This window comes from Nyctereutes procyonoides, unplaced genomic scaffold (genome assembly GCF_905146905.1).
Source record: "Nyctereutes procyonoides isolate TBG_1078 unplaced genomic scaffold, NYPRO_anot_genome, whole genome shotgun sequence".
Classification (NCBI taxonomy): domain Eukaryota; kingdom Metazoa; phylum Chordata; class Mammalia; order Carnivora; family Canidae; genus Nyctereutes; species Nyctereutes procyonoides.
In genome coordinates this window covers 29,305,193-29,323,716 of record NW_026575044.1, presented here as the reverse complement: position 1 = coordinate 29,323,716, position 18,524 = coordinate 29,305,193, and the positions used below count along the sequence as shown (strand labels likewise).

At 33.6% G+C, this 18,524-nt stretch overlaps 1 protein-coding gene and 1 non-coding gene across 2 annotated transcripts in view; one reads left to right on the top strand and one right to left on the bottom strand.

Moving 5' to 3' along the window:
* CCDC178 (coiled-coil domain containing 178) overlaps positions 1-17,038 on the bottom strand; it is a 374,243-nt gene extending 357,205 nt beyond the window's left edge. Inside the window, exons 1-3 of the mRNA XM_055323597.1 lie at positions 16,972-17,038; positions 16,492-16,581; positions 7,308-7,447 (exon numbers count right to left, since the gene is read on the bottom strand). Coding sequence (XP_055179572.1) covers positions 7,308-7,447; positions 16,492-16,581; positions 16,972-17,038 — 297 coding nt within the window. The remainder of the gene's footprint in view (positions 1-7,307; positions 7,448-16,491; positions 16,582-16,971) is intronic.
* A 1,143-nt stretch (positions 17,039-18,181) lies between these two features.
* On the top strand, positions 18,182-18,292 carry LOC129509184 (U6 spliceosomal RNA). Its single transcript, XR_008664298.1, has one exon. It is a non-coding gene; the product is annotated as a U6 spliceosomal RNA (small nuclear RNA).
* The last annotated feature ends 232 nt before the right edge of the window (positions 18,293-18,524 follow it).

Sequence of the window (18,524 nt, the reverse complement as noted above, 5' to 3'; positions counted from 1 at the left end):
ATAAATAAAATCTTTAAAAAATAAAATAAATGATGTTAAAGAAAAAAATAATATGATCATAGCTTTTGAGATACGAGGTTAAACCCAATCAGATTAATTAATTAATATGAAACCCCAAAGTTCTTATGGGAATTGTAATATTTTGGACTAAAAAACAAAAGATTTAAAATGCAAAGACAATTCCAATTTATGACAGTGTTATAGGTAAAATTGTGTCCTCCTAAAATTCATATGCTGAAACCCTAATCTCTAATGTGACTGTATTTGAAGATAAGACCTTTGAGGAGATAATTAAAGTTAAATGAAGTCATAGGATGGGGTCCTAATCCAATAAAACTAGTGTTCTTATTTAGAAGATGAAAAGATACCAGAGCTCGCTCTCTCACCATCTGGGCACAGAAGAAAGGCCATGTGAGAACAAACACAGCTGTTTACAAGCCAGGAAGAGAATCCTCAGTATTGTCAACTGTGACAGCACCTTGATTTTGGACTGCCAGCCATTAGAATTGTGAGAAAATAACCCTTTGTCTATGTATTCTAGTCTGTTGTATTTTTTGGCAGCCTGAACAAACCAATACAGAAAAAAAGTTTGGGATAGTTACTCAGGTCTATTTCTTATGGAAATCTAAGTACTTCTCAGAACCAAGAGCTCAGAGAGTAAAGCAGAGACAAGAAGAACCACAAATTAGGGAACTATCTTCAGAAAGCAGAACTGAGTTCTAATCAAGATATATTTCTTAGACTTACATGTTGCTAGACCTAACACCATGTGCCCTCATAAATTTCAGAATTTTGGGCACCAGTGAAAGTTATGTCTTTAATTTCTCCCCTTTTTGAATAACAGTGATAGCTTATTGTGATAGCTTTGTCCATGCTTCACTGTTTGCTAAGTGTGCAGAAGTATTTAATATTGTTTAATTCATAGATCCCTAGGTCAGAAGAAACTGAAACCAGAAAACTTCATCTGTATCAGATCTGCTACAAAACATAATCTCGGATCTCTGATACCATAATATAATAATAGAATAAAACTTTTGGAGAGTTGGTGATTATAGTCTTCAATTGGATGGGTTATTAATCATGTTGCCAATGGACTGATAGATTGCTACACAAATTTTCCCTAAAGAATCACATCTCCTGGCATTCTTGTCTTAATACTCGACTGCATTAACAGAAGTATTGATTATGTGTTTTCCCAGTAGGACTTGAGCAAACATAACACAAGCAAATATTTTAAGCTCTTTCCCATTGGGATATGTACTCCTAGAACACTGTCCCAGAGATAGGTGTGAGGCCATCTTAATCAGCATTTCTAGCTAAGTTAGCAGATGTGTACTTCCACATGATTGGCCCCAAGCAAGATCTTACAAAATTGCCCAGCTGAACACAGAAGAAATTTCTCAATGATAACCAAATAAATGCTTCTTTTAGCCACAAAGTTTTAGAGAGAGAGAGACAGAGAAACAGTATTGTGCGTGTGTGTGTATATACCAATTCATATATATATATATATATATATATATATATATTTATATATATATATACACACACCAATTCATACAATTCATATATATAAAAACATATATATACCAATATACAGAAAAAACAATGATTCATTTTTCTGAAGATATTTTCATTAGAGTAATAGGGACCAAATCCAGATTATAATGAATAAGTGAGTAACTGGGAGGTGAGGAAACAAATACTAAATTTAGGCAACTCTTTTCAGATGTTAAGTAAAACAGGAAAAAAGACAAAAAAGGATATATTTAAAGGTATGTATGGGATTAAAAAATTTTTTCTTAAAAACAGGAGAAACAAATATTTTAAATTTTAACAGAAATGAGACAAGGGGCAAAAAAAAAAAGAAATTTGGAAGATGAATACAAACACCGCATGGAACAAGATCCTTACAAAAGCTGAAGATGGAATGCAGATGTGGGAAGAAGCCAATGATGGGGGAAGGAAATTTTCCATGGAAGGACCAAAGGAATAATATTTGTGGACAAGGATATTTATAAGTGGGATAACAAGAGTTTTAAGCATTTCTGTTATTATACCTCCTATTTTCTTTAGGAAGTAGGAGATGAATGGTAGTAAGGTAGAAGATTTGTAGATCTGAGCAAAAGAAGCATGAGTAGCCACCAGAGAATACTAGAGAAAATTCTGCTTGACAAAAACCAGAATAATTTCAAAACACCATTATAGGTTCCATTAAGGTTGGAAACAATGAATGTATAACATCTCAAATTGGGATTATTGTGTAATTTTTCTCTGTCACTATTTAGCAGCCTAAGGTGTAGGAGTAGAGACGGCAAACCATCAGAGAGAGCTCATCAGAGATGTCAGACTAGAAGGATAGTAGGATAAAAAAGTAAGAAAAACAGATATACCAATTAGTGTTTTAAGAGACAAATCCATTTGTCAAGGAAGTAAAAGAAAATGGAGATGCTAGGAAGGAAAACAATGGATATTCCAGGATTTGAAGTGTCCTTAAGTTTCAAATGAAATACAATAGAATTAACAGAATTAGAGAACTCAAGTATCAGTAGAGTCAGATGATTAAATGTTACTTTTCAGAATTGAAAACAAATATAAAATGGTTTAAGCACAGCAAAAAGTTTACAACTGGAATTACAAGTATTTTAACAATCATCTTTTTGGTCCTCATAGTTCACATACTCTCAGGAATCGATGATACAGCATGGTGGAAAATAGGATGTTCTAAGATCTCAGACACCTGTCTGGATGCTAGCTTTGCCAGTGACTATGTAATGTTGGGAGAAGTCAACCTCTGGAATAAGTTTCCTCATCTGTAACTTGGGATAATGGCAGTTTCTAATTCACAAGGTTTCCATGAGGTTTCAATGAAATCATATACATTAATTATTTAATACAGCCTAGAATATAGAGTAGGTACCTAATCAACATTAGCTTTATCACTATTATTGATAAAATATTGTTATTTTGTATAATAAATTATTTATATTTTAAAGAATGATTTCTAAATACTTTCTATGTAATTCTTTCAAATCATGGTAACATTTTAATGATTTGTATTGATTAAATGAAGAAAGAATTTTCAATGCAGTAGAGATCACTTCAAATTAAAGTCATCTACAGGCAGTCTAGAAAAAACAGGTAGAAGAAAAATAAAACAAAATCTTTTACTTGTAATGGGGATATATGAAGGTAATTATTTCCATTATACTTCCATATTTTCTCGTTCTTTGCAAAAAGATACAGAAAGTGTTCATAGTAACTCTACTTTGGAGAGTTTTCTTTTCAAAATTTAAAATTGCAATTAAACTGCTATAAATGCATGGAAAGCTGATGGTAGATTCATCTCTGCTAATCACAGGCTTTACAGTATTCATTCTGACTATAAATATGGAAACCACCGTGATTTAACTGGCAAACAAACCATAATGGTTGATCCAAAAAGATTGATCTTTCACTCATTTAATGCAGTCCATACCAAGGTAGATGACAGCTTTACAATTACTTACAGAGCTTTATCTAATAAAATATTAAGATGATCCTGACTAAAAACAAACAAGCATCATCCCCAAAAGAAACCTCACAACCATCAATAGTAGCCCCCAGCCCTAGGACACTAATCTACTGTCTCTACAGACTGGCCTATATTGGACATTTCACATTAATAGGATCATACAATATATGGTCTTTTGTGATTATGGTAATGATTACACAACTCTGTAAATACACTAAAAACCACTGAATTGTACACTGTAAATGACAAACTTTATTGTATGTAAGTTATATCAATAAAGCTGTTTTAAAAATCAAGCCAGTTTATAGAAAAACATAATTGACAACTTAGACAAAAGTGAAAAAACTGCAATTAAAAAAATAAAAACTGTGGGCCTACAGAGGACATCACTTTCTTTCTCTGTTTGACTTCACATCAATCCCATCATAAATGCACCTCTTGCAGTCCCCAAGAAAAACCCAACAGGCAAAGACAATGCCTAGGACTATAGACAATGAATGAATAAAATTGAAAAATGTGAAACTCCTCTCAAAGGTACAATCAGCTGATAACTTTCATTGGATAAAATGCTTTTCAATGGTAAAAATGTTGAGAAGAAATGTCCTTTTTCAGCATTGTTTCAGGTATTCTAGAATTATCAAAATGAATCCAGATGCACATTTATAAAAATTTGATATTTTCTCAGGATAATTGTAAAGTTTATATACTTCTGACACAAGTAACCCACTCTTTAAAACTAGATTTTATGCTTAGATTTAACTAATTCTGAATTATGATCTACAGGAAAATATAATACATCATCTTTCCACAAAAACCACATGAATTTACCTTTTTGGAAATAACAGATCCTATTAGCTTTTGTTTATCAAAAAATCACAGGCTCTATTTTTAAAATTTCCTTTAAGTGCAATTTCTTAATTTTCTTTAAATTTTTCAGTAAAGACAATGAATATAAAGTTGTCTACTACTACCAAAAGTTCATTTTTCCAAGTAGTATTGGAAATTTCTTTTTATGTATGAGTTTATTCAGAAAGAAAAATTAATCATTTTAAAGAAGATAGGTAGCTACCATTTCATTCCCAAAATAATAATTCAAATATAGTAAATGCCTAGTCAATAGTTGTGATGACCTATACAAAAAATTTAGTGTAAAATATACTCTAGAAATATAGTCTTATCAGTTCAACACTAGCAAGTCTAACTACTAAATATGTAGTCAAAGCAAAATATCATTTTTTTTAAATTTAGAAAACAGAAAAAGCCTAAAATAAGTCCTGATTTTTTAAAAAAGTGGTTATGAGCATTATTTTCATAACTAATCTTTCAAATAGTTTATTTGTATATTTACTTGTAAACACATTATTCTCATTATACAGTTTTAGTCTAGAAGTATATTTATCTTACATTGTTATTTGGATATTTCATGTTGTCAAAATACTAACATTCCACATCAATGAGAATTAAGGCCTTCTTTTGCCCTTAGGGATTATAAAAAAGAAACTGAAAGGGGCTTTAGAGTCAGAAGGAACTTGACTCAAATTCCATCTCTAATTCTTACTACCTGTGTGATGATACATGAATTACTTGACTTTCCTGTTAGGATTTTCACCTATAAAGTTGGATTCCTGTAAAGTACAAATACAGAAATATATATTTGGTAAGCACATAGAAAATACTTTTTTTTTCCTTTTTTTAAGATTTATTTATTTATTTGAAAGAGAGCATGCACAGTGGGTAAGGGCAGAGGTAGAAGGAGAGAGAGAATCTCAAGCAGACACTGTGCTGAGCTCAGAGCCCAACATGGCCTGAGGCAAAACCAAGTCAGATGTTTAACTGACTATATCACCCAAGTGCCCCTAGAAAATGGCAGATGTTTGGTAAGTGGTAGCTCTTTCTCTATTGGGTGGATAGGTATCTCAGATGTATCTAGAAAAGAAAGGTTCTGCTTCAGGTCCTCATTTATTTTTCCATTCAACAGATATTTATTGAGCATCTACTATGTATCAGGCTAGGCTCTAAGCTAAATGCCAGAAGACAACACTAAGCAAGTCACTCTGGTGCTGGCCTTCATAAGGCTTCTTTATTTATTCAGCTGGCTCATTTTCATAACATATTTACATAAGAAAAGCTCTTTTTTTTTCAGTTTTTCTGAAGAAAAGCTATAGAATATCTTGTAAACTTTGTGAATTATTTTATCAAAGGTAATCTTTCAGCTGGCCCATTATCCATTGTGTTTAACAGTTTATCGATTGTTCAGAATCCTAATTGGGACTGGGTAAAAAAAAAAAAAAGGGTTTTGATAACAGATGGTGGGTTCAAATCCCAATTCTATCTTATGATCTTGAAAAGTCTCTCAACTATTTGTTATGTCCCCAACTATCAATTAGATATAAGAATAACCATTTAAAAATAGTTTTGAGGGGCACCTGGGTGGCTCAATGGTTGAACATCTGCCTTCTGCTCAGGGCGTGATCCCAGGGTCCTGGGATCAACTTCCACATCAAGCTCCCCACAGGGAACCTACTTCTCCCTCCACCTATGTCTCTGCCTTTTTCTCTGTGTCTCTCATGAATAAATAAATAAAATATTTTTTAAAAAATAGTTTTGAGCTATTACAGTTGTTAAAATAGCTACTATAGTATAGCTATTACAATCATAGCTATTGGAATTATTTACTAAAACACCTATAAATCTATTTTCAATACTTACAAAATATGCCTAATCATTAATTAAAACACATGTGAAGTATACAGCATATCAAATCAATAAAGATTAATTATCTTCTATCTACTTAACAATATTTCTCAAGGCCGAGGATACTGTAAGACTTATGACTCACAAAGCATTTTCTGAAAAGTTTGGAGAACCAAAGAAGAAACAAAGATAAATAGAATAAATATAAATAACTATAAAACTACTATAAAATGATATAAACAATATTACAGAAATAACAATAACTAATAAATATTGAGTGCATATCATATGCTAGCACTGTATCCACAATATCATTATGTCCGTTTTTATCTAAGGTCATAGAACATTTGCTCTAAAGGTTGCAATTTTAAGGACTGCACTCTAATGCCTCTTGAAGGAAACATCACCCTACATCAAGTATCATGACTGCCCCTTCAGAACTTTCTCAGAGCCAGATTCAATAATGGTGATGAGGGAAGAGAAATAGCATAGACAGATTTATCCTCCTGTTTGGGCAATATAATTGTGTACTAATGGCTCAGAATAATCTTAATAAAAGGTATTAGAAGTTATTTATCATTACTGCATCATCTTCTGAAAATAACTGAAAGTTACATTGATTTCAAGATTGAACTCCCATAAGAATAATAAAATCAAACAGGTTGAAAAGACAGAATCATTACATTCTCTTTCAACAGACCTATTATTTCTTTAGAACAAAATAACTCATTAAAAAGGGCACGCTGTCCTTTTACACACCAATTTACTCATTTAATCATCTAATCAGTTTAGTCTCCCTAAAAACGATGTAAATACTATTTAATTTGCTAGTCAAGTTGGCTTATGGAAATTACTACTTAGCATGATTGCCTCTGGATAAGGAACAAACAGGTAGGGGAAAAATCTATTTAGTAAGGTCATTTCACCTTTCTGAAGTGAGAATAACAAAAACATGTCTAGATTAGTAAATTACACAACTGAGCAAAGATTCTATAAAATAGTCCAAGTATCATTAAAAAAATAACTACCTGAATTCTTTAAGTAACAGCCCTTATAGGCTCTATAGAACTTGCAAAAAGGTTAGCATTTTAGATCTTACCCATTTCAAATGTTCTTGTATTTTAGATTCCAAATCTTCAATGTGTGAAATCATTTTGTTGACACATGGTGCTGGGATGTTTACTAAAGTACAGCTTTGACGTCGACTTGGGTAGCTAAAGTAAATTCCTTTATTCACCCCTTAAAAATAAAACAGACAGGAATTAGTTAACAGGTACATATAAAATAGTAAACTGTGATGTTCAGAATATGCAAAAACTATTCTGCTTTATTAATACTAATACTTTTTAAATTTTGTTAATAAATTGATAAATATTTCAGAAAGTAATAGAATGATATTAAAATTATATAATTATATGAAGTGTTCCATAATATCATGAAGTAATCATTGAAAAAAAAGAACTAAAGAAAAAAGACAGAAAACCAGTTAATCCAATTGTTTCTAAATAGTTCTTGAATCACTTAAAAAGTGACTTTGAAATATATTTTAAGTTTTCCCTTCAAAGAGAGTCCACACCTTCCAGTGTAAATAATATCCAACCACTCATGCACTGAAGTTCTTCTTTAAATCCAGCATGAGTTTCTCTTGCTGAAAAAAAATAATAATAATAAAAGCAGGTCCCCTTCATCCTTATAATAACCTCATTTTCTACCTTCCATTTCTGAAAATTGGAGTCTCATGCAAAGAGTGATTGATGTTCCTACTATAGCATTCAAGTTGTACTCATCATAAAATCCACTCAGTCCGATGTGCCTCAGTGATTCTAATCCTGGCATGTCCCGAATCAACTGAAGGTTGCAGAAGCAAGCAAAGTTGTCCATGAAACTCCACCAAAGTGCTTACTTGCAGTCCTTTTGCCTCTAAGGACTCTATTGGGCTGGATTATAGCTGCAATCACTGATCTTAAATGCAAGACACAAAATAGGTTTGGTGCCTCAGTGAAAACAATGTGATGTCCTCATTTCAGCTGACCTTGAAGAACATAGAAGTTATGCTGTTGCCTCCAGACTGTGCTTTTTATTTCAGTGCCAACCAAGAGACGTAAATGTCTTCATTTGAACAGCAATTTTTAAAATATATTTTAAATAAGGTCTCATGATACCCCCCTCCAAAAACACAATCTGTGAAAATAGCTTATCTCCTTCACTTATAAACTAAAGTGTTTACCCTACCCCATATATTACATATACATATATATTTTTTTAACATTTTCTGAGAACTAAAAATATGTTCCAGTCATGGAACTGTGCTAAGTACTTTTGATTCCACATTTTATTTAATCTTCACAATTTTATGAAATGGAATTATATCTTGATTTCTCATAGATGAGGAAACAAAGGCTTAGAGAAGTTATATAATGTGTCCATTTCCACAGATCTGGTAGGTGGAGAGCTGAGACTGAAATTGTATCTTTGAAGTATACTTTGGCTTTGGAGTATACTTTGGAGTATACTTTGGCTTTGGAGTATACTTTGAAGGTTGTTTTCGTATTTTTAAAAAGATGGCAAAATAAAGACAGGCAGTCCTAAAAATATATTTCAAGGCATCTCAAATGCTTCACATTTTCACTTGTTTTTGAATTTTGACTGTTTCTTTAAGATATCAGTCCTGATGTTCTAATGTATCTTGGTTTGCTTTGACTATACTAAACACACATACTTGCTATGAACATTTTGTATTATATTCCATCTTTCCTCTTTAGTTCATACATAGATATGTATTTTCACCTCCACTTTAGTCATAGGACTAAAGAACAAGCTGATGAAAATTACATATTGATCTCCTATCCAATTATCTTGATAAGGGCATGCTGCCCTTCCCTCTAGAAATAAGAAAGTTTTTTGTTTTTTGTTTTTTTAGAAATAAGAAAGTTTTAATACACATTTAACAACCAGGCAGTTGTCCTTATACTCAAAACATTTGTTTTGCTTCATTAAATGTGGAGAAAACAAGGATAGTAAGGACTCATTTAACATTTTTCCCACATGTGCTACTCTCAACCCTATTATGCGAATGCTAATTAATCTCCATAGCACCCCATGGTTTAGGATTAACATTTTACATATGATAAAGTGGAGAAAATGAAATACTATGAAGTTAAAATTGGCACTAAAGTCTGTAAAGACATGACATCATAAGTAGCACAACACAGAAACAGAACTCAGGAGTTATTATCACTGTTTTTATTCTAATATAGGCATAGTATAAGTTAAAACTTTCCTTTCTGTTTCTTTTTAATTTCACTCAGTTTAAAGAGACGCTCTAGATTACTAAACTAGATGTCCACATTCATCCATTTTTTGACTGGAGTGTTAACTAACTATGCTTAAGTTAAAATGACTCAGTCTCTAACCTCAGATTTCTCATTTAATAAATGAATGGTGGGATGTTAAAATATCATTTTTTTGTAAAATTCCATGATACAATAATGATTTCAGTCAAACATATTGATAGAAATCCTCTCCATGAAGCCTGTGCACAAATGGTCAGGGTGAGTCTTTATTTTTATTATTATTTTTAAGATTTATTTACTTATTTGAGAGGAAGGGGGAGAGCGGGAGCCAGGCGCAGAGGAGAGAGAATCCTCAAGCAGAGAGAGAAGTAGGCCTCTGATCCCAGGACCCTGAGATCAGCACCTAAGTTAAAAACAAGAGTTGGACCCTTAACCCCAGGCTGTCTTTAAAGACTTAATCTCAGACAAGACTTTCATCCTCTTTAAACATCTGCCCAACTTTAACTTCCCTGCTCAGAATCAGTGCCTAAGAGGTAAGATCTTCCTGGATGTAAGCTACAGTTGAGTTTTGTTGAGGCTCTGCAACATGAAACTTCCATGTGAAGAAAAATAACTGCTGATCGTGTGGACAAATGAAATAAAAAACTATGTTCATAAACTGCCAACTCTCCTTGCCCAGTGAATGTGATATTTATGTAATTTATTCACCAGCCCATCCTTCCTTCTAATATGTGGTTACTTTATGTGCATCACCCCAATTATTATATTTATATCTGTACTTTTGCATAAAACCAAGCATATACCACTTTTAAGTTCATCAAATGACAGACTGAACTGCCTGCTAGAAAAATAATCAATTCTCTTCAGAGAAAGATAGCAGAATCCAGAATCTTCACAATGTACTATACAAATATCCAGTATTAAATCATACAAAGAAAAAAATAATAAAATAAATCATACAAAGAAACAGGAAAGTGTGTTAAGTGTGTTTTAAAAGTCTAGAAAAAAAATCAGTAGAAACTGAAACCAAGTTGACCCAGACATTGATATAGCAAAGATTTTAAAGTAGTTATTATAAACATGCTCAAAAAGTTAAGGAAAACAACATATGTTCACATAATTAAAGGAAAATATGGTCTTAATAAGTGAACATATAAGGAGTATTAATATAAAAATGAAAACTACGGCAAGACCACCTATGTGCTATCTACAAGAGACTAATTTTAGAACTAAGGACACCTCCAGACTGAAAATGAGGAGCTGGAGAACAATTTACCATTCAAATGATCCTCAAAAAAAACTAGGCTAGCAATCCTTCTATCAGATAAATTAGATTTTCTATCAAAAACTATAATAAGAGATGAAGAGGGACACAATACCATACTCAAAGGGTCTATCCAACAAGAAGACCTACCAATTATGAATATTTATGCCCCTAATGTGGGAGCAGCCAACTATATCAATCAATTAATAACAAAAGTAAAGAGATACATAGATAATACTATATTAATAGCAGGAGACTTCAACATGGCACTCTCAGCAAAAGACAGATATTCCTTTTTTTTAAAAGATTTATTTATTTATTTATTTATTTATTTATTTATTTATTTATTTATTTGATGGGGGGGCAGAGACACAGGAGGAGGGAGAAGCAGGCTCCATGCTGGGAGCCCGACGTGGGACTTGATCCCGGGACTCTAGGATCATGCCCTGGGCCAAAGGCAGGCACTAAACTGCTGAGCCACCCAGGGATCCCCAAAAGACAGATATTCTAAGCAACATGTCACCAAAGAAACAAGAGCCTTGAATGATACGTTGGACCAAATGGATTTCACAGATATTTACAGAATATTCCATCCTAATTCAACTGAATAATACACACATTCTTCTCAAGTGTAGATGGAACTTTCTCCAGAATAGACTATATACTGGGTCACAAATCAGATCTCAATGGATACCAAAAGACTGGGATTATCCCCTGCATATTTTCAGACCACAATGCTTTGAAACTAGAACTCAATCACAAGAAGAAATATGGAAGAAACTCAAACACTTAAAGAGCATCCTACTAAAAAATGAATGGGTCAACCAGGAAATTAGAGAAGAATTAAAAAGATTCATGGAAACTAATTGAAAGTGAAAGTACAACTGTTCAAAATCTTTAAGATATAGTAAAAGTGGTCCCAGGAAGGAAATACATCACAGTACAAGTCTCCCTCAGGAAACTGGAAAAAATTCAAATACACAAGCTAACCTTGCACCTAAAGGAACTGGACAAAGAACAGCAAATAAAGCCTAAACCAACCAGAAGAAGAGAGATAATGAAGATTAGAGCAGAACTCAATGAAATAGAGACCAGAAGAACTGTAGAACAGATTAACGAAACCAGGAGCTGGTCCTTTGAAAGAATTAATAAGATGATTAAACCCCTAGCCAGTCTTATTAAAAAGAAAAAAAAGACTCAAATTAATAAAATCATGAACGAAAGAGGAGAGATCACAACCAATATCAAGGAACTGCAACTGATTTTTTAAAATGTATTATGAACAACTATATGCCAACAAATTAGCCAATCTGGAAGAAATGGATGCATTTCTGGAAACCTACAAATTATCAAAACTGAAACAGGAAGAAAGAAAAAACTCAAAACAGGCCAATAATCAGAGAGGAAGTGGAAGCAGTCATCAAAAACCCTTCAAGACACAAAATTTCAGGGCCAGATGGCTTCCCAGAGTAATTCTACCAAACATTTAAAGAATACCTATTCTACTAAAGCTGTTTCAAAGGATAGAAATGGAGGGAATACCTCCAAATTTGTTGAGGCCAGCAATACCTTGATCCCCAAACCAGTCAAAGACCCCAAATAGCCAGAGGAATACTGAAAATGAAAACCAAAGCTGAGGGCATCACAATCCCTGACTTCAAGCTGTATTACAAAGCTTAAAGTCAGCTCATAAAGACAGTGTGGTCCTGGCACAAAAACAGACATATAGACCAATGGAACAAAGCAGAGAACCCAGAAAGAGATCCTTAACTCTATGGTCAATTCGTCTTTGACAAAGCAGAAAGAACATCCACTAGAGAAAGGACAGTCTCTTCAATAAGTGGTGCTGGGAAATTTGGAAAGCCACATGCAGAAGAATGAAACTGGATCATTCTCTTACACCATACATAAAGATAAACTCAAAATGGTTGAAAGATCTAAATGTGAGACAAGAATCCATCAAAATCCTAGAGGAGAACATAAGCAACAATCTTTTCGAACTTGGCCACAGCAACTTCTTGCAAGACACATCTATGAATGAAGGCAAGGGAAACAAAAGCAAAAATGAACTACTAGGACTTCATCAAGATAAAAAGTTTCTGTACAGTTTTGAAGGAAACAATCAACAAAACTAAAAGACAACCTACAGAATGGGAGAAGATATTGACAAATGACATATCAGATGAAGGGCTAGTATCCAAGATCTATAAAGAACTTAGCAAATTCAACACCCAAGAAATAGACAATCCAGTTATGAAATGGGCAGAAGACATGAAAAGACATTTCTCCAAAGAAGACCTACACATGGCCAACAAGCATATGGAAAAATGCTCCACATCATTTGCCATCAGGGAAATACAAATCAAAACCAAAATGAGATACTACTTCACACCAGTGAGAATGGCTAAAATTAGCAAGTCGGGAAACAACAAATGTTGGAGAGGATGTGGAGAAAGGGGAGCCCTCTTGCACTATTGGTGGGAATGCAAACTGGTACAGCCACTCTGGAAAACAGTGTGGAGGTTCCTCAAGAAGTTAAAAATAGATTTACCCTATGACCCAGCAATTGCACTACTGGGTATTTACCCCAAAGATACTGATATAGTGAAACGTCCAATGTTCATAGCAGCAATGTCCACAATAGCCGAACTGCAGAAGGAGCCTCGATGTCCTTCGACAGATGAATGGATAAAGAATATATATATATATATATATATATATATATATACACAATGGAATATTACTCAGCCATCAGAAATGACGAATATTCACCATTTGCTTCAATGTGGATAGAACTGGAGAGTATTATGTTGAGTGAAATAAGTCAATTGGAGAAAGACAATTATCATATGGTTCACTCATATATGGAATATAAGAAATAGTGAAAGGATCTATAAGGGAAAGGAGGAAAACTGAGTGGGGAAAACTTAGAGAAGAAGACAAACCAATGACAGACTCTGGGAAACAAAGTGTTGCAGAAGGGGAGCATGGGGGGATGGGTTGACTGGGTGAAGGGCACTAAGGAGGACACTTGATGGGATGAGCACTGGGTGTTATATGTTGGCAAATTAAATTAAAAAATTTTTTAATGAAAACTATGAAAAAGAACCAACTGGAAATTCTAGAACTGCAAGGTATGAAATTTTAAATTAAAAGATATATTGGTAAAGACTCAGTGAATGTATAGATGAATTGACAGAAATCATCCAATCTGAAGAACAGAAAGAAAAATGAAGAAAAAAAGACAGATCCTCAAAAAGCTGTGAGACAAAAATCAAATAATCTAACATGTGTAAGGTTAAGGTTCTTGAAAAAAAGAAGTTTGGAGTGAAAAGTATTTGTAGAAATAATGGCCACATTATTTCATAATTTGGTAAAAAAAAAAAAAAACACTTAGTAACACATGTAAGCTCAGTATATCCCAAACAATTAAAATATCAAGAGAACTAACTATATCTGGGAGTATCACAGTTGAAATACAAAAAAAAAAAAAAAAAAAATTAAAAGGAATTCTTTAGAGTAACCAGAGAACAAAAGGAACATGACATAAAGGGAACATAGATATGGATACCTGTTACATTTCTCATCAGAAAAAAAAAATGCAGGCAAGGATATAATAGAAAAATATCTTTAAAGTGCAAGCAGGCATGTAGGAAGACAGGAAGGAAGAAAGGGAAGAAGGAATGAAGGAAGAGAGGGAGAAACATTAGAGAAAAAAATAATAAGTTAGACTTCAACAAAAACAAAACATTCAACTCCTCAAAAAGATATTATAATAAATGAAAAGACAAGCAAAAGAATAGTAGGAAATATGATTGGAAAGTCGGAACATGATTGGAGAATTGGAAATTTTAGTTCCATTCCAAACCTCCAGGGAAGGGAGAGGGCCAGGAGGCTGAATCAGTTGACAGTGTCCAATAACGTAATCAACCATATCTATGTGAAAAAGTGTCCATAAAAATCCAAAAGAAAAGCTTCCAGGTTAGGGAATACATGAAGATTCGGGGAGAATACAAATTCAAAGAGAGCATGGAAGATCTGCACCTACTTTGCTCTATACATCTCTTCATCAAGCTGTTCCTTTTATAATAAACCAGTAACCCAGTAAGTAAAAATGCTTTTCTGAGTTCTGTGAGCCATTCTAGTAAATCCAAGGAGAAGGGGTTCATTGGAACCTCTAATCTATAGTATTTGGTCAGAAGCACAGTTGACAACCTGGGTTTTGGATTGACCTCTGCAATGGGGGAAGGGGCAGCCTTACAGTATTACTAAGCTCTTACCTTGTGAATTCTGACTCTACCTCCAGGTAAGTAGACAGTATCAGAACTGAGATGAATTATAGGACCTAGATGGTGTTCAAGAATTGTTTGGCAGTGGGGAAACTCCAAGCTCACACACTGGAATTAGGTACTGAACCTTTTTTTTTTTTTTTTTGGTACTGAACCTTTTAATTACCTTGTGCCATCTCTGCTATTACTCTCTATAACCATTCTTTTCTGTTGTGTTGTACTAATTGGCTTATAGTTATATTTTACCTGGCTTGCAAGATTATACATTCCATATAAGGATCATTCTTAAATAACTCTATATCCTACTAACACATGTGTATTTCTGTGTCTGTTTCATAAACCAATCATTTGATATTTTAAAAAGTGTGTCCCAAACTATGGCAATAAACCCTAAGCCAGAAGATTAAAATTCTAATTAACATTTCTACTGGAGAGAAATAAAGAATCAGAATGGCACCTTATTCCAATTTTATCCTGTCAAGTTGAAAATCTCCAGAGCAGAAGTTTTTTGAAATCAAGATTAGAATTTTTTGATTAATATAGAGTTCTCCACCAAAATAAGCTGAAAATATGCATGAACCCCTATACATGAAATGTATGCATGCTATCATCTCTTTCTACCTCTTTCTACATACAATATTAGAAACACTTTCAAGGGCTAATATTTTATGGATTCTTAACGCTAGATTTTATACCATGAAAACATAGCCCTGCTTCTTTTTCTTCTAAGAAACATATCCCCAAAGAACTAGAAAGAATCTAGACCTGCTACTCTTGGCATAACTAATAAAAAAAATATATTTGGGCAGCCCAGGTGGCTCAGCGGTTTAGCACCGCCTTAAGCCCAGGGCCTGATCCTGGAGACCTGGGATCGACTCCCACATCAGGCTCCCTGCATGGAGCCTGCTTCTCCCTCTGCCTGTCTCTCTTCTACGCTCTCTGTCTCTCATTAATAAATTTTAAAAAATTAAAAAAAAACCTTGTAAAAAATAATATATATATTTACTTTAAAAATTCAACATTTCTGAAATTATAAACAATTTTTATAATTTAATAACAGTATATTGTTAATAAAATAATTATGATATTTTATTCTTAATGTTATATAATTACCATGTTAACTATTAGTGATATTTAGGATTCATTTCTTTTTTTTTTAAGATTTTATTTATTTATGAGAGACAGAGAGATAGAGAGAGAAAGGCAGAGACACAGGCAGAGGGAGAAGCAGGCTCCATGCGGGGAGCCCAACATGGGACTTGATCCCAGGACCCTGGGATCACGCCCTGGGCTGAAGGCAGGCACTAAACAGCTGAGCCACCTGGGCTGCCCTAGGATTCATTTCTAAATAAAAATATAACATGGACATCACAAACTAATAAATAAATGTAAATAAGGTTTACAAAGATTACTATATAACTCACATTCAGTCCTTACCTTCAGTATTTGTCATTTTATTTTCATGAAAAATCTCAATGTCCTCCTTAGGGGCACCAAATAGAACCAAAGCTTGTGATGTGGCATTATCTTTTAAAAAGAAAACAAAAATTTCAGTGAGCAGTTAATATAAATTTTTAATGTAATTTTTTAATAAGCAAAATAATGCATAAAACTGTGTTGTAAAACTATTGTCCTTGCAAAAGCAACTATAACTCAAGTATTAAACCAAAACCCACAGTAGAGTTTATTTAAATATTTTCTCTGGTACTTTAGTTGGGTTAACTAGCTAAAGAAGGTATTCAAAATAGCATTTAGCTATTAAAAGCAAACACTGAGAGGCTGTTCAGTGACATTACCAAAACAATGGAATAGGAGACTCTAGCCTCCATCCTGCAACAAAGTTCAATAGTTACATGGCTATGAACAAACAAAAATAGTTCTGAGAGAGCTCAGGATTTTGAATGGATTTCAACAAACTTCTGCAACACAATGGAACAAAAAGCCCATCAATAACCTCACAAAAAGGGAAGGAAGACAGCTTCATTTTGACTGCATCATCCCATCCACCAGGCCAACACTGTTAAGCACCAAGAGGGAACACTCCAGCTTGAAATAGTTGCGCTCACTGGAGAAGGGAGAATACGGTAGAATAGCTTCCCCACTCAAAAAGGGAACTGCATAAAAGACCTGCTTGGTTTCACCTTACTCAGAGGCAGGCAAAGGCAAGAATTGTGGAAATGGCTTCAAACAAGGAGAAGGGCAAAGGCTACTAATACAGTCCTACAGAGAAAGTGATCACAATTCCCAGTGGCCTGCTTTGTGGAGGACCCTGCGAGCTTTGTCAGCAAAGTTTTCCTTCTAAATTGAAAGAGAGAGAAAGTGTTTCCCAGACAAAAGGAGGTGAGAGAGTTTATCACCACCAAACCTGCCTTACAAGATATGCTGAAAGGAGCTTTTCAAGCTGAAATGAAGACTTTAATTAATAACATGAAAGTATTTGGAAAAACAAATCAGTAAAAATAAGTATATGTCAATTTCAGAATACTCCAATACTATAACAGTGGCATGCGAATTGCTTAACTCTAGTATACAGACGAAAGAAATATGAAAAATAGCTATAGCTATAACAACTTACTACTGTATACACAATGTAAAAAGATGTAAACTGTGACATCAGAAACATAAAAAAGAATAAAAAGGTAGAATTTTTGCATACGATTGAAGTTGTTAATTAGCTTAAAGTATATTATCATAACTACAAAATGTTTTGTGTAAGCCTTAAGGTAACCACAAAGCAAAACCTATAGTAGATACACAAGAGAAAGAGAAGGGAATCAGAATATACCACTATGGAAAATCATCAATTCATAAGGAAAGACAGCAAGAAAGGAAAAAATGAACAAAAGAAGGTTAAAATAGACAGCAAACAATCAACAAGATGGTATTAGTAAGTCCCTACCTACCAATAATCATTTTAAATATAAATGGATTAAGTTCTCCAAACAAATGGCATAGAGTGGCTAAATGTATTTTTCTAAAAAGACCCAATCACATACTACTAAAGACTCACTTCAGTTCTACAGACACATAAAGGCTCAAAGTGAAGGGACAGAAAAATATATTCCATGCAAATGTAAAGAGATTAGAGGTAGCTATACTTCTATCAAACAGAACAATCCCATGTAGAGTGCTTGCTTCCACAGCACATATACTAAAATTGGAACAATACAGAGGAGATTACCATGGCCCCTGTGCAAGGCTGACACAAACACAACAGCATGAAAAGAATAAAATACTTGGGAATAAATTTAACCAAAATAATAAAGATTTATACATTAAAAACTATAAGACACTGATGAAAGAAATTGATGAATATGGATACGGAAAGATATCCAGTGCTCATGGATCAGCAGAGTAAATTTTGTTAATGTGTCCAATCAAACTCTATCAAAATCCAATGGCATTTCCCATAGAAACAGAAAAAAAAAATCCTAAATTCTTATGGGTCCACAAAAAATTCTGCAGAGCCC